Genomic DNA, 25,613 nt, shown 5'->3' with positions numbered 1-25,613 from the left:
TCATTCCACCCGCTCTGTGGGAGCATCCTGGGCTCTCCGAAACAAGGCCTCTGCCTTGCAGATCTGTAAAGCGGCCACTTGGTCGTCTTTGCACTTTTTCGAAATTCTTTCAGGTTCATACCTTCGCATCGGCTGACGCTAGTCTGGGCCGTAAGGTGTTGCAGGCGGCGGCGGTACAGCCGACTGCCTGACCTTTTTCTTCTCTGCCCTTCCAAGGGACGGCTTTGGTACGTCCCATAGTCTGTGTCCCCCAATGGATCCGATAGAGAAAAGGAGATTTTTTAGACATAGCGTAAAATCTCTTTCTCGAAGGATCCATTGGGGGGACACAGCTCCCGCCCCTTTTCTGGGGTTCCTTTTTCGGTTATCTGTCCGAGGGAGTGCTCAGTAATTGTTTCTTTGGGTTCTCTGACAGTTCATGTTTTTTTCCTTTAACCTGTCGGTCTCCTCCTATAGCTCTGAGACTAAACTGAATTGCTCAGTGGCCTGGAGGTGGGTTTATCCTGCTGGGAGGAGCCGACTTTTTGGTTACCATAGTGTCAACCTCCTAGAGACAGCAGCATATACCCAGAGTCTGTGTCCCCCAATGGATCCTTCGAGAAAGAGATTTTGCGTTAAGTCTAAAAAATCTCCTTATCTTTATTCTGTAGGTCCATACGATTAAAATGATACCCTACTTATATAGGTTTGATTTTTTATTACTTCGGAAAAAAAATCATAACTACATGCAGGAAAATGTATACGTTTAAAATTGTCATTTTCTGAACCCTATAACTTTTTTATTGTTCCATGTACGGGGCGGTATGACGACTCTTTTTTGCGCTGTGATCTGAACTTTTTATCGGTACCATTCTTGTTTCGATCAGACTGTTTGATCGCTTTTTATTAATATTTTTATGTTATAAAAAGTGACCAAAATACGCTATTTTGGACTTTTGGAATTTTTTTTGCGTGTACGCCATTGACCGTGCAGTTTAATTAACCCCTTAAGGACGCAGGACGTAAATGTACGTCCTGGTGAGGTGGTACTTAACGCACCAGGACGTACATTTACGTCCTAAGCATAACCGCGGGCATCGGAGCGATGCCCGTGTCATGCGCGGCTGATCCCGGCTGCTGATCGCAGCCAGGGACCCGCCGGCAATGGCCGACGCCTGCGATCTCGCGGGCGTCCGCCATTAACCCCTCAGGTGCCGGGATCAATACAGATCCCGGCATCTGCGGGAGTTCGCGATTTAAATGAACGATCGGATCGCCCGCAGCGCTGCTGCGGGGATCCGATCATTCATAACGCCGCACGGAGGTCCCCTCACCTTCCTCCGTGCGGCTCCCGGCGTCTCCTGCTCTGGTCTGTGATCGAGCAGACCAGAGCAGGAGATGACCGATAATACTGATCTGTTCTATGTCCTATACATAGAACAGATCAGTATTAGCAATCATGGTATTGCTATGAATAGTCCCCTATGGGGACTATTCAAGTGTAAAAAAAAAAATGTAAAAAAATGTAAAAGTAAAGGAAAAAAAAAAGTGAAAAATCCCCATCCCCAATAAAAAAGTAAAACGTCCGTTTTTTCCTATTTTACCCCCAAAAAGCGTAAAAAACATTTTTTATAGACATATTTGGTATTGCCGCGTGCGTAAATGTCCGAACTATTAAAATAAAATGTTAATGATCCCGTACGGTGAACTGCGTGAACGAAAAAAAATAAAAAAAGTCCAAAATTCCTACTTTTTTAATACATTTTATTTAAAAAAAAATTATAAAAAGTGTATTAAAAGTTTTTTATATGCAAATGTGGTATCAAAAAAAAGTACAGATCATGGCGCAAAAAATGAGCCCCCATACCGCCACTTATACGGAAAAATAAAAAAGTTAGAGGTCATCAAAATAAAGAGATTATAAACATACTAATTTGGTTAAAAAGTTTGTGATTTTTTTTAAGCGCAACAATAATATAAAAGTAAGTAATAATGGGTATCATTTTAATCGTATTGACCCTAAGAATAAAGAACACACGTCATTTTTACCATAAATTGTACGGCGTGAAAACAAAACCTTCCAAAATTAGCAAAATTGCGTTTTTCGTTTTAATTTCCCCACAAAGTGTTTTTTGGTTGCGCCATACATTTTATGATATAATGAGTGATGTCATTACAAAGGACAACTGGTCACGCAAAAAACAAGCCCTCATACTAGTCTGTGGATGAAAATATAAAAGAGTTATGATTTTTAGAAGGCGAGGAGGAAAAAATGAAAACGTAAAAATTAAATTGTCTGAGTCCTTAAGGCCAAAATGGGCTGAGTCCAAAAGGACTCAGCCCATTTTGGCCTTAAGGACTCAGACAATTTAATTTTTACGTTTTCATTTTTTCCTCCTCGCCTTCTAAAAATCATAACTCTTTTATATTTTCATCCACAGACTAGTATGAGGGCTTGTTTTTTGCGTTTTTTTCCTTTGGATAGGGGCTAAAATGTTTTTTCCCGGAATACCCCTTTAATTATATATTTTTATAGTTTGGACATTCACGCACGCGGCGATACCACATGTTTATTTTTATTTACACAGTTTTTTTTTATGGGGGTGATTAAAACTTTTATTAATTGAACTTTTTTTTTGCAATGTTATAGCTCCCATAGGGGGTTATAACACTGCACACACTGATCTTTTCCACAGATCACTGCAAAGACATAACTTTGCATTGATCAGTGTTAAAGGCGGTTGATTGCTCAAGCCTGGATTTCAGTCGCCGTTCGGACGCGCAGGAGGCAGGTAAGGCACCCTCCTGCTATGTCCCAGCTGATCGGGACATCGCGATTTTATCGCGATGTCCCGATTAGCCCGACTGACTGCCGGGATGGTTTTACTTTCACTTTTAGACGCGGCGATCAACTTTGATCACCGCGTCTAAAGAGATAATGCTGGACATCTGCCAACACGGCGATGTCCGGCATTAGCCACGGGTCCTGGCTGCTGATAGCAGCCGGGATCGTGCGGGTATGATGTGAGCTCCGCTCCTGAGCTCGCTTCATAACCCGCCTGGGCTGCAGCGCCGTAAAAACCCGGTGTTCTGCGGCAAGGAGTTAAGGGAGTTTGTCTCTCATGAGGTCCTAACAGTGTACATTGTGACCTGTCTAACTGCAATTTTACCAGTTTTGACATTCTCGCAATATAATAAAACAAACAGGCATACCTCCAGCTTCTCTGCTAGCAGTCCTTCCGCACCTCCACCACGGAGCCTCATCTGCATTAACTCGTTTATAGCAGTCTTATCCCCTGGAACATTTACAGATGTCATGTATGTGGCACTTACTATTTAATATGGCTTATCAGCAAAGAGAAGGAATATAATGTAAAAAGAACAAAGATATCCTACCGGAATATCAGGTTGTAAAACTACAATCTATTCCTTCCGTTTAACACAAAAAGCTGACCATTTCTTACACTTTTCTTACCAATGTTGTAGGCACAGTAACGAATGTTTGGTGATATCTCATCTACTCTTTGGTTGTACAGCACAGCCTGCTCCTCTGTGAAAGCACTCGCCAACTTCTCATAGATGGTTCTGTAAAGAGTAGATTAAATAGAGATTACTAGCTGAGAATCATTAGTTCTGCCTGCTATACGCCAAGCTGGATAGATCGCCATGGCACTCACTTGCACTTGTTGAATGCTTTCATGGCATCTTGCCACTGCTGCTGCTCAAACTGGAGCATGCCATTGAGATAAGCACTATAGGCCTGTAGGGGGAAGAAACAAAATGTCAGATATCTAAGGCTAGAGACATTGTTCAAATCAGGGCTGTGGAGTCGGTAGATAAATGTTCCAACTCCGCAATTTTTTGTACTTCCGACTTCCCGACTCCTCTGTATTAATATTCAAATGTATTAAAGTTTAAGCTAAGAATTGGAGTTTACAAGTTTTTACTGCCTTAGCTGAATGACAGCAGTTTTTCCAATGGTTTACAGCTTCAGTCTTGAACTATTGACCCTCCATTCCCTTCACTTATACAAGTGTCTCTAGTGCTGTAAAAAACACATTTACTTAATCCCTTATCAGTGAGAGGCTAGGTTACCCATGGGTTCCCTGTAACAGCAGAACACAACACTATGGAAAGTATAAATATTGCCGCTCCTAATTGTGCGTTGTGTGCCATATAGTGAAGCACATGAAAAGCATGCTTCTTCACGGTCACTTAACATGTTCGTTTTGCGGTTATGTGAGGCACTGCATGCATTGGTCTTTATTCTTACAGTAACTTTTTGTGAATTGGGACATTTAAACTTGCTTTTTTTTTAGTAGGAGTCGGTGCATTGTTTGCCGACCCCAGGTACCCAAAATTTTGTCCGACTCCACAGCACTGGTTCAAATTAAGTTATTTTCTGAGATGTCAAATGTTGATTTCATGCTGTTTTATACCTTAATGGTCTATTCACACATACAGTATCCTGCACAGATTTGATGTGCAGGATTTTCTGCTGCAGATTTCAATGTAAACTAAATGACTGAGCACAGCATCAAATCTGCGCAGAATACTGGACGTGTGAATAGACCCTAAAAGAATGTACTTCAAGTCATCTAGGATATCACTAGTTCATAAAATGAACCAGCGCATAATGCACTCTAATGTGTGTAGTAGTATAATTGTGAGAATTATAAAATAAATGAATACGAGAGATTGTGCTTCAAGTACAAATGACTATTTATGTAGGAACAAAAGCAACCCGATTTGTGAGAGGGATAAGAATACAACATAAATTAATACTGTAATATCGAACATTATTCATATTTATTAACTTCTTTTTATATATATATATATATATATATATATATATATATATATATAATTTATTTTTTATTTTTTTTACACTTTAGTCACTATTTTTTTCCTCGGGTGGGGGGGAACGAAGTTTCAGTGTTCACTATTTTACCTGCAATCTTCTGACTGAAATTACTAAACATTTCTGTTCCACAGAGCAGCGTTGATTAGTGTTATTGGCGCTTCATTGCTACAGTCTGCCATGGCTGCTGAAGCATAGGAGCGCCGACTGGACGGCAGGTAAGCAGCTGATCAATACGCCACGATTTCACCGCTGGTGTCCAGATCTTCTACCCTGAGCTAACGACACTATATTTTGGCACTTTTAGATGCCGCCATCAATTTTGATCACGTCATCTAAAGGGTTACTGCCAGACATCAGCCTGAAAGTAACCTAAGGTGAGGATTTTTAAAGGGGTACTCCGTTCCCTTGCTTTCAGAGCTCCGCTCCCCAGCGTCCGGGCCCATGCCCCCTTCCCATAGACTTTCGTTGAGGGGGCGGGCGTGACGTCACGAGGGGCGGCCCTGTACACGGAAGCACGCACACACATCGTTTGGAACAATAACTTCCGGATGCTGGGGAGCGGAGCTCCGAAAGCAAGGGAACGGAGTACCCCTTTAAAATTAATTTTTGTTGCACTCTGTCTCTGTGGACGTTAGTCCTTTTACATTAGAAATTTATGCATGTGGATTTTGCTGTGAATAGGAGTTTGGCTACTCATCCTGCCCAACATTTTGGTAGTACCTGAGCTTCCAGCTTTGTCTTTGCATCGACACGATCACTTTCACACAGTCGCTCCAGCTCCTCACCATGCTTTACTGCCTTTCGCAGCCGGGAGACCAAGTGAAACCGTTTACGAGGTTCTGTATTAGCCTCCATTTTAAGCTGCATGGCATAGCTCCAAGCTCTCTCTGCATCCATCAAGATGAGAAGGAGATACCTAAAAAAAAACACAACATTATTACAGAAATAACTGAATAAAAGTAAGATAGCAAAGAGCACTATGCGAATCCAACAGTCCGTGCTTGCAATCCTAATAGGCTCTAGTAAGCATCAGTGGCCGGTGCTATGTTCAGACACTGCTGGAGGTGCTGAGCTGCATAAAGACGACATATATGAACATCATAATGTAAAGAATATAGCTGAAGCTCGCACTCACCATCGCTGGTGTTCTTTTCTTCAGACGACAAGGGTCATTTCAGGATATTGCAGGGGCGCCCCTGCAATATCCTGAAATGCCCCATGTCGTCTGAAAGGAAGAACACCAGGGACGGTGAGTGCAAGCTTCTGCTATATTCTTTACATTATGATACTTAGTGTGCATTCACACACGCAAGAATACCCTGTGGATTCAACCTGTTGGGGACGAAGGGCGTATGCATACGCCCTTGCGTCCTGGTATGAAGGGACCGGACCGGGGTGACTGCTGATATCTATCAGCAGGCACCCCGTGCATATGCCAGGGGGGTCATTAGACGCCCCCCATGTCGGCAATCGGCGCAAATCGCAAGTGAATTCACACGTGCGACTTGCGACGATTCCGGGTCATTATGGGTCTATGGTGACAACTTGTGAAAATAAAAAGCATGGGGCAACACCAGCATGTTCGTGTAAATTATTATTATTTTTTTTTTACACTAACAGGCTGGTGTAGCCCCCAACTTTTCCTTTTCATAAAGGGGTAAAAGGAGAAAAAGCCCCCAAAAATTTGTAGGGCAATTTCTCCCGAGTACGGAAATACCCCATGTGTGGCCCGAAACTGTTTCCTTGAAATACGACAGGGCTCCGAAGTGAGAGAGCGCCATGCGCATTTGAGGACTATATTATGGATTGCATATGGGTGGACATAGGGGTATTCTATGCCAGTGATTCCCAAAGGGGGTGCCTCCAGCTGTTGCTAAACTCCCAGCATGCCTGGACAGTCAGTGGCTGTCCGGAAATGCTGGGAGTTGTTGTTTTGCAATAGCTGGAAGCTCCGTTTTGGAAACACTGCCGTACAATACATTTTTCATTTTTCTGGGGGGGGGGGGGGGGGAACAGTGTAAGGGGGTGTATATGTAGTGTTTTACTCTTTATTATGTGTTAGTGTAGCGTATTGCTTTTAGGGTACATTCACACAGGCAGAGGTTTACAGTGAGTTTCCTGCTAGGAGTTTGCGCCACGGCGGAAAATTTGACGCAGCTCAAACTTGAAGCAGGAAACTCACTAAACCTGCCCATGTGAATGTAGCCTGTACATTCACAGCTGTTGCAAAACTACAACTCCCGGCATGTACTGACAGACGGCGAATGCTGGGAGTTGTACTTTTTTTGGAAAATACTGAGTTAGGTACAGAACCTATTTTCCAACCAGTGTGCCTCCAGCTGTTGCAAAACTACAACTCCCAGCATGTACGGTCTATCAGTGCATGCTTGGAGTTGTAGTTTGCACAGCTGGAGGCACACCGGTTGCGAAAAATGAGTTCAGCTTTCAGGTGCTCCGGTGGGCTGGAAAAGGTGCATACAGTCCTAGGAAAGAGTCTCCTAGGACTGTATCCACCTTTTCCCGCCTATGGGAGCACCTGAAAGCTGAACTCATTTATGCAGGCTAAAGTCAGCAACAGCCGAGCCGAGAAGTTCGTGACGAATCGAATTTACTTTAAGTTCGCTCATCTCTATTGAAAAACACAGAGTTTGTTACTTAACTCAGTGTTTCCCAACCAGTGTGCCTCCAGCTGTTGCAAAATACAACTCCCAGCATTCCCAGACAGCCGAAGGACATGTTGGAAGTTGTAGTTTAGCAACATCTGGAGGGTCACAGTTTGGAGACCACTGTGCAGTGGTCTCCAAACTGTAGCCCTCCAGATGTTGCAAAACTTCAACTCCCAACATGCCCAGACTGTCCAGGCATGCTGGGAGTTGTAGTTCTGCAACATCTGAAGGGACAGACGTTACAGAACTACAACTCCCAGCATGTCTTGACTGTCTGGGCATGCTGAGAGTTGTAGTTTTGCAACATCTGGAGGGCTACAGCTTGGGCACCACTGTATAGTAGTCTCCAAACTGTAGCCCTACAGATGTTGCAAATCTACAACTCCCAGCATGACCAGACAGCCTTTGGCTGTCTGGGCATGCTGGGAGTTGTAGTTTGGCAACCCCTAGAAGGCAGCAGTAAAGATCGCTTTACGGCGATCTTTACTGCTACCTTCACAGCCGCCGTCGCTTCCTTACCGCTGATCCTCCGATGATCCCACCGACAGTCCCCAGGTACATCTTCTTCCCCTGCTCTGCCCGACATCCAGGGGCGGGCAGAGCAGGGGATTTACACAGTAACTCCCCCCGCCAGTTGGCCAGTTGTCATATCTGACTAATGGCAGGGGATAGGAGCGACCTATGCTCCTATCCCTCAGGATGATCGGAACAGTCTCTGACAGCTCCGATGATCCCTATTTTCCGGGCTATCGGGTCACCAGAGACCCGATTAGCCTGGAACCCCGCAAGTCATTGTCATTAGTCAGTCACTAACTGACTGACTGACTAATGACAACGATCAGAAGCAGGGGACCATTCTGATTGGTCCCCAGCTGCATAGTGTCATCGGTCAGCTATCCAGAACAGCTGCGATTACGTTTTTATCACCATGCCAATGGACAATGGTGATAGAAAATGTATTGGATGTTCATGAACATCCATTTGCCTTAAGTGACAGGTGTTAAAGGGGAAATCCAGTGGAATTTTTTTTCAAATCAACCGGTGCAAGAAAGTTACATAGATTTGTAAATCACTTCTATTTAAAAATCTTAACCCTTCTAGTACTTAGCTGCTGTATGCTACAGATATACTACAGAGAAATGTGTGAAGTTCTTTCCAGCCTGACAACAGTGCTCTCTGCTGACAACTCTGTCCGTGTCAGGAACTGTCCAGAGCAGGAGAGGTTTTTTATGGGGATATGATTCTAATCTGGACAGTTCCTGACATGGACAGAGGTGTCAGCAGGGAGCACTGTTGTAAGACAGAAAAGACATTCACAAAATTCTCTGTTTTATACAGCAGCTAATAATTACTGGAAGGATTATGTTTTTTTTTTTATAGAAGTAATTTACAAATCTATTTAACTTTCAGGCACAAGTTGATTTGAAAACATTTTTTTTTTTTTTTTTTACTTGTTTCCACTGGAGTTCCCCTTTAAGTACCAAGGAGCCAGGGTGTACCCATACACCCTGGGTTCTTAAGGGGTTAAATGAACTGATGCCACAAAGTTCAAACAGATTTGTAAATTACTTCTATTAAAAAATATTTCGCCTTCCAGTACCTTTTAGCAGCTGTATGCTAGAGAGGAAATTCTTTTCTTTTTGAATTTCTTTTTTGTCTTGTCCACAGTGCTCTCTGCTGACACCTCTGTCCATGTCAGGAACTGTCCAGAGCAGCATAGGTTTGCTATGGGGATTTTCTGCTGCTCTGGACAGTTCTTGATACGGACATCAGGTGTCAGCAGAGAGCACTGTGGACAAGACAAAAAAGAAATTAAAAAAGAACAGAATTTCCTCTGTAGCATACAGCTGCTAAAAAGTGCCGGAAGGGTAAAGATTTTTTTTTAAATAGAAGTAATTTACAAATCTATTTAAACTTTCTGGTACCAGTCAATTAAAAAAAAAAAAGTTTTCCACCGGAGAACCCCTTTAATACACTCTCAGGCTATGTTCATACGGCAGAATTTTTGCATGGAATACTGCATGAAAATTCTGCAGTTAATTCTGCATCAGAAATTTATTTCCCATTCATTTCAACAAAATTCCTGCAGCAGAAATTCTGCTGTGTGACAGACAGCAGAATCCCATTTAATTGTATTAGCTATAAATTCATGCAGCACTTCCATGCAGAGATTCTGCGGTGAACATAACCTTATGCCAGTGGGTCGTTCCCCCCGTGGGCACTGGTGTCGCGGCGGTGGTGGTCGCCGCCCAGTGCTACGCCATTTTATGCTAGGGACCCACTCTAAATAGGTGGCCTTGACGTGGCGAGTGGGCTTGTACCTTTTGATCAAAAATGTATACTAACAACCTGTTCGTTTTTGATATTATGCTGAGAAGCAATCAGATCATTATACAAGATTGTAGATGTGCACCAGTCTGTTTTTCTACCCGAATTCACACTGTGTTTTCTATCCCCTCCTTTTTTTTGGTTTGAACATGTGTCTGCACTCTTCCCCACCCCCTCAGCCCAACCCTATATAAGTAGTAGTTAGCTACACAAGGGCCATTTCTTTCCTAGCAGCCTCCCAGTCTGACTGGGAGAGCTTGGCAAGTGTGCTATTACACCTTGTTCACACTGGTGTGGTGCTGTGCGGCGTCCGTTGCTGCCGTGGCGCTGTGTCTGCGGGGAGGTGCGACCCATAGACTGGTTTGAGTGGCATGGGGGCCGCTCTGCAAGTGGGTCGTCGTCCCCCCCCCCCCCCCGTGGGCACTGGTGTCGCGGCGGTGGTGGTCGCCGCCCAGTGCTACGCCATTTTATGCTAGGGACGTTAGGGACCCACTCTAAATAGGTGGCCTTGACGTGGCGAGTGGGCTTGTACTTTTTGATCAAAAATGTATACTAACAACCTGTTAGTTTTTGATATTATGCTGAGAAGCAATCAGATCATTATACAAGATTGTAGATGTGCACCATGTCTGTTTTCTACCCGAATTCATAGCCTTATGGTATGGTCACACACACACACACCAGAATATACTGCACAGACATCCCGCTGCATCAAAATACCAGTGATGATGGGATACTGCTGCACTGTGCACACTGTGGAAACATCCCCATTCCAGTGTCAGCAGAAAGAATAGACAGGTCTAGTCTTTCTGCGGATTTCGCTCGGAAATGCATTGTCGTTAATGAGACCGTGCATTTCCCAGCAGTCATAGCGCCAGCAAGATTATGTAAAAGTGCGGAATGTCCGCCTATGTATTTCAAGTGGACATTCCACACATTCAGTCGTTTAAACATTGCCTTAAAGTAAGGAAAAAAAAAAAAAAACAGATCCCTGGGATATTTCTGTATTTTTTCCAATGGACACAAGCACAGGATGTCCCATCATTGTATCTGTGCATACATTACAACAGAGTAACATTTACACATATTCGTTCATAATATCAGAAACAGAGTTAAGGACCCGGCTGATGACCAACCTGTTATCAGACATCATGTCCACAGTCACTTTCTTTCCAGTAAATTTATGTCTGTTTCCCATCTTAAAATTAAGGGTTTTTCTCAGACGTCGCAAACGACGGGAACAGTAGCCCCTAAAAATAATGGAGGGGAGAAATTACATCATTCCCATAAGTTTTTTTTTTTTAATGAAACCTTTAGCAACAAACATTTAACAAACATGACATCATAGCCCCGCCCCCTCATGACGTCACATCCCGCCCCCTCAATGCGAGTCTATGGGAGGGGGCATGACAGCTGTCACGCCCCCTCCCATAGACTTGCATTGAGGGGCTGGGGCTTGACGTCATGAGGGGGCAGGGAACAGTTTGTTCTAAACGCTGAGCAGCGGAGTAACCCTTTAATACTAAATGAAGGTGTTCTTACCTGTATCTCTGGAAGTCTCCATGACGCATCCCATGCTGTTGCTGTGATTCCTTAATAATCTGCAGGACTGTAGGAGACGTTAAGGGAAGGAATCAGGGATGTGGAATTCCTACGACGCCCAGGACATGCAGTTTCGGGCACTGGGCAGGTAAATTTTGCTGACATTTAGCCCTGCTCCGGGCTAGTAGAGTCGGCCAGACAACCCGGAGTATATGGGCTCCTGACTCCTGCCCGCTCCATACCGAGCGGCCTCCAGCTGATTTCAGTAGCTGGGTGCCGCTGCTAATAACCTTACATGCGGCGATCAATGTGGCCGGCTATTAACCCTTTAGATCACCAATATCAAAGTTGACAGCGGCGTATAAGGGGACCTTTTAACAATCCCTGGTGGTCCAGTGGGGGTGAACTGATCTGTATGAGGAATCTAATCATTTCTTCTAAAAGTTCCCTAAGGGACTAATAAAGTGTTAAAAAAAAGTTTAATAAAAGTTCAAAAAACACACATTAACCCCTTCCATATTAAAAGTTCACATCACCCACCCCTTCCTTTTCCCCATTTTCCATACAAAAAAACATGTAAACATAATAAAAATAAATGTATTTGGTCCGCCGCCCGTTGTTTGAATCACCCCCCGTTTCTGTCTGTACCCCATGGACAAATAAACACTGTAACCTATCTTGTTGAATCATAGGTGAGTGCTCCCTTACTATCTTTCTATAAGAGTATATTATCAACCAGGGAATTTGCTGCCCCTCCTATCTGGCCACAGGTAAGAAACGGACCAAGAAATTATATTTAAAAGAATTATTATTACGGATTTAAATATAAAGAAAAAGCTACTCCTCCTCCGCAAAGCTCAGCATCTAGCCGATCCCACAAAACTCTCTCCTAACACAATGCATCCCTTACCTAAAACACACAGAAGACCTTCAGTCCGATCCCCTCCCCCAATCTCTTATCTAACTCACAAATTATCTTCTTCTCCACTATGGTTATTTTTATCCTATTAGTAAAATTATTGCAACAATAATTGGCCAAGTAATCAAATAATCAATCAATCAGTCACAGACCTACTGAATTGTAATTTAAAGGAAATCTGCAGCCAGGGCGCCGACAGCCAGGGGGAGAGAAGGGGCAGCGGCACCCATTGCCGGCGCCGCTGCCTCCCCCCATCCCCGGTGGCATAATTACCCGAGTCGGGTCCGCGCTGCTGCAGGCCTCCGGCGTGCGTCCCCGGCGTCGTTGCTATGCGCTGAACGGCGCGGCGCAGTCAGTGCGCCGCGCCGTGCATAGCAACGACGCAGGGGACGCACGCCGGAGGCCTTCAGCAGCGCGGACCCGACTCAGGTAATTATGCCACCGGGGATGGGGGGAGGCAACAGGGCAGCGGCAATGGGTGCCGCTGCACCTTCTCTCCCCCTGGCTGTCGGCGCCGCTTCTCTCCCCCTGGCTATGGGGCGCCGGCACCGATAGTCAGGGGGACAGAACGGGCAGCGGCGCCGATAGCCAGGGGGTGAGAGGGGCCGACAGCAGCGCTCTAGACCCCAGGAAAGGCAGGGGGAGAGAAGCGGGCAGCGACGGCCTCTCTCCCCCTGCCTTTCCTGGGGGTATATCGGGGTATACACGCGCACACACGCACCCTCATTTTACCATGGATATTTGGGTAAAAAACTTTTTTTACCCAAATACCCTTGGTAAAATGAGGGTGCGTGTTATAGGCCGGTGCGTGGTATACCCCGATAAATACGGTATATATATATATATATATATATATATATATTTACATAGTACGGCTGAAAAAAGACATACGTCCATCAAGTTCAACCAGGGAATTGAAGGGTAGGGGTGTGGCGCGATATTGGGGAAGGGATGGGATTATATATTTCTTCATAAGCATTAATGTTATTTTGTTCCAGGAATGTATCTAACCCTGTTTTAAAGCTGTTAAATTTTCCTGCTGTGACCAGTTCCTGAGGTAGACTGTTCCATAAATTCACAGTCCTCACGGTAAAGAAGGCGTGTCGCCCCTTAAGACTAAACCTTTTCTTCTCCAGATGGAGGGAGTGCCCCCTCGTCCTTTGGGGGGGGTTTAACCTGGAACAGTTTTTCTCCATATTTTTTGTATGGGCCATTAATATACTTATATACGTTTATCATATCCCCCCTTAAACGTCTCTTCTCAAGACTAAACAATTGTAACTCCTTTAATCGCTCCTCATAGCTAAGATGTTCCATGCCCCATATTAGTTTAGTCGCACGTCTCTGCACCCTTTCCAGCTCCACAGTGTCCCTTTTATGGACTGGTGCCCAAAACTGAACAGCATATTCCAGGTGAGGCCGTACCAATGCTTTATAAAGGGGGAGTATTATGTCCCTGTCCCTTGAGTCCATGCCTCTTTTTATACATCACAATATCCTGCCGGCCTTGGAAGCAGCAGCTTGACATTGCATGCTATTCTGTAGTCTGTGATCTACAAGTACACCCAGATCCTTCTCTACCAGTGACTCTGCCAGTTTAATCCCCCCTAAGACATACGATGCATGCAGGTTATTAGTACCCAGATGCATAACTTTACATTTATCCACATTGAACCTCGTTTGCCAAGTGGATGCCCAGACACTTAGTCTATCCAAGACATCTTGTAACCTATACACATCTTCTATAGACTGTACCGTGCTACAAAGCTTGGTGTCATCTGCAAAGATAGAAACAGAGCTGTTAATACCATCCTCTATATCATTGATAAATAAATTAAACAACAGCGGTCCCAGTACAGAACCTTGGGGTACACCACTAATTACCGGGGACCAATCAGAGTACGAATCATTGACCACCACTCTCTGGGTACGATCCATGAGCCAGTGTTCAATCCAGTTACAAACTAAAGTTTCCAAGCCCAAAGACCTTAACTTACCTGTCAGACGTCTATGAGGGACAGTATCAAACGCTTTAGCAAAATCCAGAAACACTATATCCACAGCCATTCCTCTGTCAAGGCTTCTACTCATATATATATATATATATATATATATATATATATATATATATATATGATACTCATACATATATATGATCATTACGTCTCACACAGTGATTGGTTGCGACTCCATCCCCCAGCGCACATTGATGAGGTATACAGGAAGCGCTATGGTAGCGCATGCCTGTATACCGAATGAAGATAGTAATACTCTGTATACCCCACGTGGGTCCTAATGTTTATGACCGTAAGTGCAGCCGCCATTGTTTCACCGCCAAGTCTAATTAATGTTTTTAATAACACCTGCACTTTAATGAGCGTATTTTATCTTTTTTACACTATATGTATTGATACTGTACCCTATACTGGTTGTATGATATTTTATACATATGCACTTTATGTACGCTCTCTTATTGTTAATATTGTATATTTTTGTACACTGTATTATTGTTGATTTTGTTCTAATTATTTATAATTTACAATTAATTTGTTTGAGATTTTCACATGATATATACTCTGTATTTGGTCACTTGCATTGTTGCTTGAAAAAGGCTGCATGGGCAGCTGAAACGTTGCACACCATTTTGATGGAATGAAGCTATTTTTTTGCACTGGATTTTTGCTGCGGCCATTCTTCTCTTTCTTTGGATTGTCTATAGCCCTTGGACCTGGGCTCAGGCCGCTGACAGTTATTATACATTGGACTTTGAAGTGCTGTTCCAATCCTTAACTCTTCTATCTATCATATATATATATATATATATATATATATATATATATATATATATATATATGTATATATATATATATATATATATATATATATATATATATATATATTAGGGCAGCACAATATAGGGAAAATGTGCGATTGCGATTTTGGGCCTAAATATTGCAATTTGGATATGCGATACCATATAATAAAAAAATTGTGAAATCCCCTCCATTTCATGTCCAATCGCCTCCATTTCACATCTACTTGCCCATTTTATGCCCACCGCCTATTTCACATCTCCCCCCTGTCACATTCTTGTACTGCAGCAATACACTGGGTTTCCCGGGCGGATTTCAAATCTTCCACGGGACCCAGGAAACCTAGTGTATTGCTGCAGTACAAGACCTTTCCCCATCAGCCAATCAATGGCTTGACACGTGACACCACTGTGGCCAGTGATTGGCTGAAAAGGGAAAGTTCCTACTGCCTGTACTAAGAAGAGAGGAAACTCCGAAGCGCAAGGAGACGAATCTGCAGGGACCGGAACTAGGTGAGCAGAAGGTTTTTTAATTTTTCTCCCTGCGCCCTTAGCTCAGTGTTTTTCTAGCAGGGTGCCTCCAGCTGTTGTGAAACTACTACTCCCAGCATGCCAGGACAGCCTTTGCCGGTCCAGGCATGCTAAAAGTTGTAGTTTTGCTGGAGGCCCCCTGGTTGGGAAACACTGACTTTTAGTATTTAAATTTGTTTTTACCTGCTCTGGCTGGCCCCCGCCACGAGAGCCAGCAGATAATCACAGGTTTTCCCGGGGGGCCGTATCGCTATATCGCAAAAAGCGCGATTCGATTGCTTTTGCGATATATCGTGCAGCCCTAATATATATATATATATATACACACACACACATTGACTTTCATACATATAGATTTCATTTCTGTATACAAAGTGAAGCAGCTTGCTAAGCAGTCTTCTCTAGAATCCTCTTACCATTTAGCTGCTATTCAGAAAAAGATAAGATTAATCTATCACGCAAACGTTCTGCTTTCTCAATGTTAAGGTGCCCATACACATTGGATCAAAGTAAATAAAAATGGCCTATGGCAACCAACACAATCATTCATCAGGTAAAATGTAAATTGTTTTTAGCTGAACTATGACTATGCATGAAATGTTCAGGTGACAGACGAAAGATCTCCTCTGTGTAACATCAGAAGTTCATTTAAATAACTAACTCTTTAACTTGAGATTGTAGCACCCCAGATTTAGGTATTGGTGGTGCCCACTATGTAGTGTTCATTGCCCTTCAGCCAATGTCATTGATCATGTATTGCCATTCTGATCAGGTAATACAGACTAAAATGTGTATTGTGTCTGCAAATGGTTGTTAATTCAACAGCTGTTCAGTCGGCCTACTTGTATCTAGTGGGAAAACCTAGTGGACCGCTAAAGAGGAGAGAAAATACAAGCCTATAAAGCAGGATTCCAGGAACAGAATAAGTAAATATAAATATATATATATTGCATTGATAGCATCTTTGCAGTGTGCTGCATTTGGATTGGAAACCAGGGGACTGTAGCTCCAGATATACGTGCACCCCATTGCTGGTTGACTTCTCTACTTGATGTGCTGTTTATATAGGGACTAATATATACTGTATATATATAATTTATTTAAAAAAATGTTTGTGGTGTTTGGGTCCTACAAACATAATAAAAGAAAGCATACTCACCTGCTGCTGTCATTCTCATGTCTCCTGGTCTCTGCTGCTTCCTCTGATGTGTCACCTTGGCAGGAAACACCTGCTCAGCCAGTCACTGGCCATGGCGGGTCACAAGATGGGGCCAGCGATTGGCTGAGAGAGTCTCTGCTGCAGGAACAACACATGAAAGAAAGCAGCAGGGGATCAGGACAGGGGAGTATGCTGTTTTTTTTGTTTAGTTTTTTTTATATATTTAAAAGTGGTACTCTGATGGAATTATTATTATTTTTTTTTTTTTATGAACTGGTGCCAGAAAGTTAAACAGATTTGTAAATCACTTCTATTAAAAAAATCTTTACCCTTCCAGTATTTTTTAGCAGTTGTATGCTACAGAGGAAATTCTTTTCTTTTTGAATTGAATTTCTTTTTTGTCTTGTCCACAGTGCTCTCTGCTGACACCTCTGTCCGTATCAAGAACTGTCCAGAGCAGCATAAGTTTGCAATGGGGATTTTCTCCTGCTCTGAACAGTTCCTGATACGGGAATCAGTTATCAGCAGAGAGCATTAACAGCTCTGTTTCTATCTTTGCAGATGACACCAAGCTTTGTAGCACGGTACAGTCTATAGAGGATGTGCATAAGTTACAAGATGACTTGGATAGACTAAGTGTCTGGGCATCCACTTGGCAAATGAGGTTCAATGTGGATAAATGTAAAGTTATGCATCTGGGTACTAATAACCTCCATGCATCGTATGTCTTAGGGGGGATTAAACTGGCAGAGTCACTGGTAGAGAAGGATCTGGGTGTACTTGTAGATCACAGACTACAGAATAGCATGCAATGTCAGGCTGCTGCTTCCAAAGCCGGCAGGATATTGTCATGTATCAAAAGAGGCATGGACTCAAGGGACAGGGACATAATACTCCCCCTTTATAAAGCATTGGTACGGCCTCACCTGGAATATGCTGTTCAGTTTTGGTCACCTGTTCATAAAAGGGACACTGCGGAGCTGGAAAGGGTGCAGAGACGCGCGACTAAACTAATATGGGGCATGGAACATCTTAGCTATGAGGAGCGATTAAAGGAGTTACAATTGTTTAGTCTTGAGAAGAGACATTTAAGGGGGATATGATTTGTTTATTTATATAGTGCCTACAGATTCCGCAGCGCTTACTTGATAAACGTATATAAGTATATAAATGGCCCATACAAAAAATATGGAGAAAAACTGTTCCAGGTTAAACCCCCCCCAAAGGACGAGGGGGCACTCCCTCCATCTGGAGAAAAAAAAAGTTTAGTCTCAAGGGGCGACACGCCTTCTTTACCATGAGAACTGTGAACTTATGGAACAGTCTACCTCAGGAACTGGTCACAGCAGGAACAATTAACAGCTTTAAAACAGGGTTAGATACATTCCTGGAACAAAATAACATTAATGCTTTTGAAGAAATATAAAATCCCATCCCTTCCCCAATATCGCGCCACACCCCTACCCTTCAATTCCCTGGTTGAACTTGATGGACATATGTCTTTTTTCGACCGTACTAACTATATAACTATGTAACTGTGGACAAGACAAAAAAAGAAATTCAAAATGAAAAGAATTTCCTCAGTAGCATACAGCTGCTAAAAAGTAATGGAAGGATAAAGATTAATTTATTTATTTAATAGAAGTACCATATTTATTGGCGTATAACACACATTTTTAGAAGCCGCTGCAGTTCAATGATTTAAAGTGGGCGCTTTAAATCAATGAACTGCAGCGGCTTTTGCAGGTCCAGAGACCTGCCGTCGCTGCCGGCTTCTCTTCCCCTGCCTATCCTGGGGTCCAGAGTCTGCTGCCGCCACTGCCCCATTGCCTCCCCCATGCCCGGTTTTATAATTACCTGTTCCGGGGTCCGCGCTGCTTCTGGCTCCGGCATCTCCTGCGTTGTTGCTATCTGCTGCGTTGCGCAATGACGACATCACCGTCAGTGGCCCGGCACACAGTAACAGCTAAGGACGCCTCCGGAGCCAGAAGCAGCGTGGACCCCTTGGAACAGGTAATTATAAAACCGAGGATGGGGGAGGTAATGGGGCAGCGGCGGCAGTCTATGGATAGCCAGGGGGAGAGAAGCGGCGGCAGCAGGACTCTAGACCCCAGGAAAGACAGGGGGAGAGAAGTGGGCAGTGGGCAGTCTCTGACCCCGCAAAAGCCGTGCTTCTGCGGGGTTAGAAACAGTCTATCAGGGTATACACATGCACACACGCCCTCATTTTACCAAGGATATTTGGGTAAAAACTTTTTTACCCAAATATCCTTGGAAAAATAAGAGTGCGTGTTATAGGCCGGTGCATGGTATACCCTGATAAATACGGTAATTTACAAATCTGTTTAACTTTCTGGCACCAGTTGATTTAAAAAAAATATTTTCCACGGGAGTACCCCTTTAAAGCACCCCAAGTCCATTCCAAAAAAAAAAAAAAAAATGTCTCTTGAATACTCCTTTATAGGCAGTTAGCAAGACTTTCTAGAAGGGCCAGCACCACATAAATGGCTTTGCTTTCTTATGCAAGTGTGGCACATGAAGAGCTTTGTACACTCAGGACAGTTACCCTAGAGGACCAACCTCTAACCATAGATCACATGGACATCTAATATCAATTATGTATTACTGCATGAGGATACCCCTGCAGCATCCCTTGTTATTTGCAGTAGAGCAGGAAGACCCCTCCCACCCCCACCAGCTAACTATCTGGAGTAGACCTACAAAGGGGGGCTTGTTCTAGGTGCAACTTCTTAAAGGGTACTGCTACATACTGCAGTTTTGCTGCATTAAAGGGGTACTCCTCTCCCTAACGTGTTACTCCGGTCCGCAGAGTCCAGAACATTGAGTTCCTGGATGCTGCGTGGGGGCTTCCGTGTTCACGCCCGCCCTCTCGTTACGTCATGCGACGTCACATCCCGCCTCCTCAATGTAAGTCTATGGGAGGGGGCGTGACTGCCACCACGGCCTCTTCCCATAGACTTTCATAGATGGAGCAGGCCGTGACGTCACGAGGGGGCGGGCCCTCACACGGAAGCCCTCACACAGCGTCCAGGAACTCAATGTTCCGGTGTGAGGTGGAATTTTGCGGACGCTGGGGAGCGGAGTATTCCGGCGGAAATTTTTTTTATTTTTTTTATTATCAACTGGTGCCAGAAAATGTTACAGATTTGTAAATTACTTCTATTAAAAAATCTTAATCCTTCCAGTACTTATTAGCTGCTGAATAATACAGAGGAAATTCTTTTATTTTTGGAACACAGAGCTCTCTGCTGACATCATGAGCACGGTGCTCTCTGCTGACATCTCTGTCCATTTTAAGAACTGTCCAGAGTAGGAGAAAATCCCAATAGCAAACATACGATAGGGCTGGGCGGTATACCGGTTCATATCGAATACCAAATTTTTTGGGCTGAACGATATGAATTTTCCCCCAATATGCAATACCTGTTGGGCCCCTCCCCCTCGGGAATGTATTATCAGTGCAGCGCTGTCCCCACATCGGGGAACTAATCCTATGTTTACCCGCCAGCACTGTTCTGCTCCTCCCAATTAAGGATCAGCCCAGCGGGGTACTACTCACAGATGTCAAGCACTGCCCTCCTCCTCTTTGTTGGAGGCCGCCGGGCGCTGGAACTCTATAATGTACGCCAGTGGTCTCCAACCTGCAGACCTCCAGATGTTGCAAAACTACAACTCCCAGCATGCCCGGACAGCCAACGGCTGTCCGGGCATGCTGGGAGTTGTAGTTTTGCAACAGCTGGAGGTCCGCAGGTTTGAGACCACTGCTGTACGCTGTATACCTATGCCCAGGCTGCAAAAGATACAGAAAATAAACTTTTAAACTCACCCACCTCGGCCGCACGCAGGGGACTGGAACGTGGACAGCCGTCAGCCTATCACCAGCCGGAGCGATGCCCCGCCCCGGCCAGTGATAGGCTGAGCACACTGTCATGTAAGAAGCCGGACAGAACAGCACTGGCGGGTCACATGATTTTGGGGGGTGAGTAAATACCGTTATATACCGTGGAACCGCCGTAAGTTAAAAAAATACTGTGATACACATATTTGGTCATACCGCCCAGCCCTAACATATGCTGCTCTGGACAGTTCAGCAGACAGCTCTGTGTTCCAAAAATAAACTAATTTCCTCTGAAGTATTCAGCAGCTAATAAGTACTGTGAGAATTAAGATTTTTCATCGGAGTACCCCTTTAAATAAAGAACAGATGTGTATTTTACCCTTCAGAATCCATTCAACGCCAGATGTGAATTAACAAGGGAAGAGAAAGTAAAATATGCATCTGTGTGTTTTTTTTTCATTGTATCCAAATTATTAAGATCCACATAGCAACAAAACTGCACTGTGTAAGAGCACCCTCACTTTTTTTTTAAGAGCCGAGGCAAGTGCTCTCTATCACCCAAAGTATAAGTGCAAATGTGTCACACTAAAAAAATGAACCAAATACTCCTAAGTGTCTCAGGGCCAAACAATGAAAATTTAAATTTTTGGGACAAGTCCCCAAGGACTGCCCTAAACTACAGACCACTTAACTAAATTATTAAAACTTAACTTTTATTACAACTACTTAATTATAAATTGTGCTTTTTGCTACCATAGTGAAATTTTTTTTAAAAAGTCCGGTCATCCACTCTGTGACTACAAATAGATCAATACTTCCAATGTGCTTTGTGACCAGTGTCACTGTGGGAAAATCTAGTTCTTACAGACAGTGCTACCACCACTGACTAGAAAGAACTCCCACCCAATTACAGTATTACTCTTGTGTCACTAGGATGCCGTTTTATAAAAACATTATAGCCCCTCCTGCTAACGTTTCGCCAGCGTACCCTGGCTTTTTCAAAGAAGTGAGGACAAGCATTTTCTGTTCCAGGAAATGATGGGCACAGGAGTTAATTAGCCAGCATATAAAAGGATGATAGATGCATGGAATGCTTGTCCTCACTTCTTTGAAAAAGCCAGGGTACGCTGGCGAAACGTTAGCAGGAGGGGCTATAATGTTTTTATAAAACGGCATCCTAGTGACACAAGAGTAATACTGTAATTGGGTGGGAGTTCTTTCTAGTCAGTGGTGGTAGCACTGTCTGTAAGAACTAGATTTTCCCACAGTGACACTGGTCACAAAGCACATTGGAAGTATTGATCTATTTGTAGTCACAGAGTGGATGACCGGACTTTTTAAAAATTTTTCACTATGGTAGCAAAAAGCACAATTTATAATTAAGTAGTTGTAATAAAAGTTAAGTTTTAATAATTTAGTTAAGTGGTCTCTAGTTTAGGGCAGTCCTTGGGGACTTGTCCCTAAAATTGTAATTAACACTAAAAAAACGTGCACAAAGGATGCGGTCTATCGCTAAGCCCTTCTCCAACAGGAGAGAGGCCCCCCAACAAACCTACCCTTCACCTCTGGGCCAGAAGGCACCTGCAAGGATCCAGGTTCGATGCCCCTTTTCGCCGAAGCTACTAAGGGGCCGAAAATGCTCCTGGCTTCAACCTAGGCGTTAGCCAAAGTATCAGCCAAGGAGCCGTATACTGGTGGCATCTCGACTGAAGCCAAGATGCCCTGGGGTTGCAGGGAGGTGAGGAACCTAATGGCCACACACACCTGCCCTAGACCACCAGGAGGGACACCCAGAAGGGCTACCGCATCCTGACAATCCTGTGTACAAAAACAGACACATAAAAGTGGCACAGTGACAAGACATAAAAATAATAAATAAGTGGACGAGTGCAGATATACTGCCGGTCATCCGGCCGGATCTATAAAAATGTCCCTGATCCTAGCCAGAAGGCCAGGATACCAAGGGTGAGTGCCAAAGGTGAAGAGTAATGGTGCAGCGAGTTAACACCCAGTGAGTTTTGGCACCTCAGGGTCACCACTCCCCAAGGCACAGAAGTACCTCGGATCCACACCCCTCTACCTCATGGCGAGACCCGGAGGAAACAGGTCACATCAGGGCGGCCGTCGAGCTGATTCCTCAGAACCAGCCCCGGAATGCCCCGGAACACCTGCCTCCTCCATGCAGCACCCATCCCCACACCGATGGGACTTCACCAGTATGAAGCTGATAGGAACAGATATTACACTTGATCTTAGCCAAAAGGACGAGGAGCGATACTTAGAATGCCAAAGGCTGTCCGGGCATGCTGGGAGTTGTAGCTTTGCCACAGCTGGAGGCACCCTGGTTGGGAAACACCGGTCTGACCTTTTATGTTACTGCTTGAACAAAAGAAGAACCATTACAAAAGTTAAAGCCAGTTATTTACACAGTATATTGTCTATACCCAGGGATGCCGGCACTTCTAGGAACTTCCTGATGCTGAGAATGAGAAATTCACATGGCTGACTTAGCTACATTCAACTTAAAGGGGGTCACACTGCAGCTCTCAGCACCACCAGGTGACCGGATGGTGCTGTTGAGCGGTGAAAATCGGTAAAGAGACCACAGCGCTGAATCAGTTTAAAGTGTACCTGTCGTCAACAAAAACATTTTATATAATGTAGATAATACAATTATATGTATATTTGTAATATACATTGGTTGAAAAATGTGTATATTTTTGTCCCTACAGCTATTGCCTGAGTGTCTCTATGAGGAGTCCAAATACAGGAAGTGAGGGCGGGACAAGCAGGGCTCCGTGCACCGGGGACAAGCAGGGCTCCGGGGACAAGCAGGGCTCCGTGCACCGGGGACAAGCAGGGCTCCGTGCACCGGGGACAAGCAGGGCTCCGTGCACCGGGGACAAGCAGGGCTCCGTGCACCGGGGACAAGCAGGGCTCCGTGCACCGGGGACAAGCAGGGCTCCGTGCACAAGCAGGGCTCCGTGCACCGTGCACAAGCAGGGCTCCGTGCACCGTGCACAAGCAGGGCTCCGTGCACCGTGCACAAGCAGGGCTCCGTGCACCGTGCACAAGCAGGGCTCCGTGCACCGGGGACAAGCAGGGCTCCGTGCACCGGGGACAAGCAGGGCTCCGTGCACCGGGGACAAGCAGGGCTCCGTGCACCGGGGACAAGCAGGGCTCCGTGCACCGGGGACAAGCAGGGCTCCGTGCACCGGGGACAAGCAGGGCTCCGTGCACCGGGGACAAGCAGGGCTCCGTGCACCGGGGACAAGCAGGGCTCCGTGCACCGGGGACAAGCAGGGCTCCGTGCACCGGGGACAAGCAGGGCTCCGTGCACCGGGGACAAGCAGGGCTCCGTGCACCGGGGACAAGCAGGGCTCCGTGCACCGGGGACAAGCAGGGCTCCGTGCACCGGGGACAAGCAGGGCTCCGTGCACCGGGGACAAGCAGGGCTCCGTGCACCGGGGACAAGCAGGGCTCCGTGCACCGGGGACAAGCAGGGCTCCGTGCACCGGGGACAAGCAGGGCTCCGTGCACCGGGGACAAGCAGGGCTCCGTGCACCGGGGACAAGCAGGGCTCCGTGCACCGGGGACAAGCAGGGCTCCGTGCACCGGGGACAAGCAGGGCTCCGTGCACCGGGGACAAGCAGGGCAGATTTGTAAATTACTTCTATGAAAAAAATCTTAATCCTTCCAGTACTTATCAGCTGCTGTTCTGATCCACAGGAAATTCTTTTCTTTTTGAATTTCCTTTCTGCCTGACCACAATGCTCTCTGTTGACACCTCTGTCCATTTTAGGAACTGTCCAGAGCAGGATAGGGTTTTCTATGAGGATTTGCTCCTACTCTGGACAGTTCTTAAAATGGACAGAGGTGTCAGCAGAGAGCACTGTGATCAGGCAGAAAGGAAATTCAAAAAGAAAAGAACTTCCAGTGGATCATAACAGCTATTGATACGTACTGGAAGGTTTACAATTTTTTAATAGAAGTAATGTAAACATCTGTTTAACTTTCTGGCACCAGTTCATAAAAAAAAATATGTTTTCCAGTGGAGTACCCCTTTAAGGATCAATGGGGTCTCCACCAAGGAGAATAGGACTAGGACTTTCCCTGCCCTGGTGACATATGGAGAGATATTACTCATTGGTGACATAAGGTCCCAGACCTGACATATGCAGGACACCTGGAGCCCTGTACAGTTCCTCTGATCACAACCCCTATGGCGCCCCCGGGAGGCAGTCACTGGTAGCACTTCAGGGAGATCCCGGGTGAGGGGCACTTCATCCATCCTCCAGCTGGTACTGACACGTCAGCCTTCACCACCCCAGCTCCCCGCCGCCCCCTCCCGGCCCCACATCTCACGCTCCGGCACAAGGATACTCTCCAGCCCCAGCGTGTCCCCCAGCGCCGCCGACTTCTCTCCGACTCCCGGCCGCTCGTTCTCCTTATTCTCCTCCATCACTGCTCCCGAATGCCGATCCGCCGCCATCTTCCTACAGTGAGGGAGTCCGAAAACCAGCGAGAGCAGGAGAGGCGGGGCGCGCAAAGCATGCTGGGATACGGGAGCGGGGACTGCTGGGAGATCGGAGGACTGGAGGATCAGCTTTCGGTTTCCCGGGCAGGCTGGGATTTGTAGTTTTACAATACCTGGAGCAGTGTTTTCCAGCGGGGTGCCTCCAGCTGTAGGAAAACTGTAACTCCAAAAGGCTGTCCGGGCATGCTGAGAGGTATAGTTTTGCAACAGCTGGAGGCACCCTGGTTGGAAAACACTGAACTGAATACTAGGTGTAGGCTGGGAGATGACGGTGCTCATCTCACGACACCTTCACCATAGGACACTGAAGAGGGGGGAATTTAACACTGGTTGTTATGGGCAACAAAATCTCTTGAAAGGAGAACTATCCTGCAAAGATTATAGGATAAGTTAAAGATGGGGTCCGACTGCTGGGCA

At 45.2% G+C, this 25,613-nt stretch overlaps 1 protein-coding gene across 1 annotated transcript in view; it reads right to left on the bottom strand.

The window, feature by feature from the left end:
- SRP68 (signal recognition particle 68) overlaps positions 1-25,214 on the bottom strand; it is a 56,639-nt gene extending 31,425 nt beyond the window's left edge. The window contains exons 1-7 of the mRNA XM_056549437.1: positions 25,043-25,214; positions 11,380-11,446; positions 10,974-11,087; positions 5,564-5,759; positions 3,657-3,739; positions 3,455-3,564; positions 3,193-3,275 (exon numbers count right to left, since the gene is read on the bottom strand). Coding sequence (XP_056405412.1) covers positions 3,193-3,275; positions 3,455-3,564; positions 3,657-3,739; positions 5,564-5,759; positions 10,974-11,087; positions 11,380-11,446; positions 25,043-25,151 — 762 coding nt within the window. The 5' untranslated portion in view covers positions 25,152-25,214. The remainder of the gene's footprint in view (positions 1-3,192; positions 3,276-3,454; positions 3,565-3,656; positions 3,740-5,563; positions 5,760-10,973; positions 11,088-11,379; positions 11,447-25,042) is intronic.
- Between the last annotated feature and the right edge of the window lie 399 nt (positions 25,215-25,613).

Source organism: Hyla sarda, chromosome 13 (genome assembly GCF_029499605.1).
Source record: "Hyla sarda isolate aHylSar1 chromosome 13, aHylSar1.hap1, whole genome shotgun sequence".
NCBI classification, from domain to species: Eukaryota; Metazoa; Chordata; class Amphibia; order Anura; family Hylidae; genus Hyla; species Hyla sarda.
The sequence above is the reverse complement of the archived record's forward strand: the minus strand, read 5'-3'. Positions and strand labels throughout refer to the sequence as shown.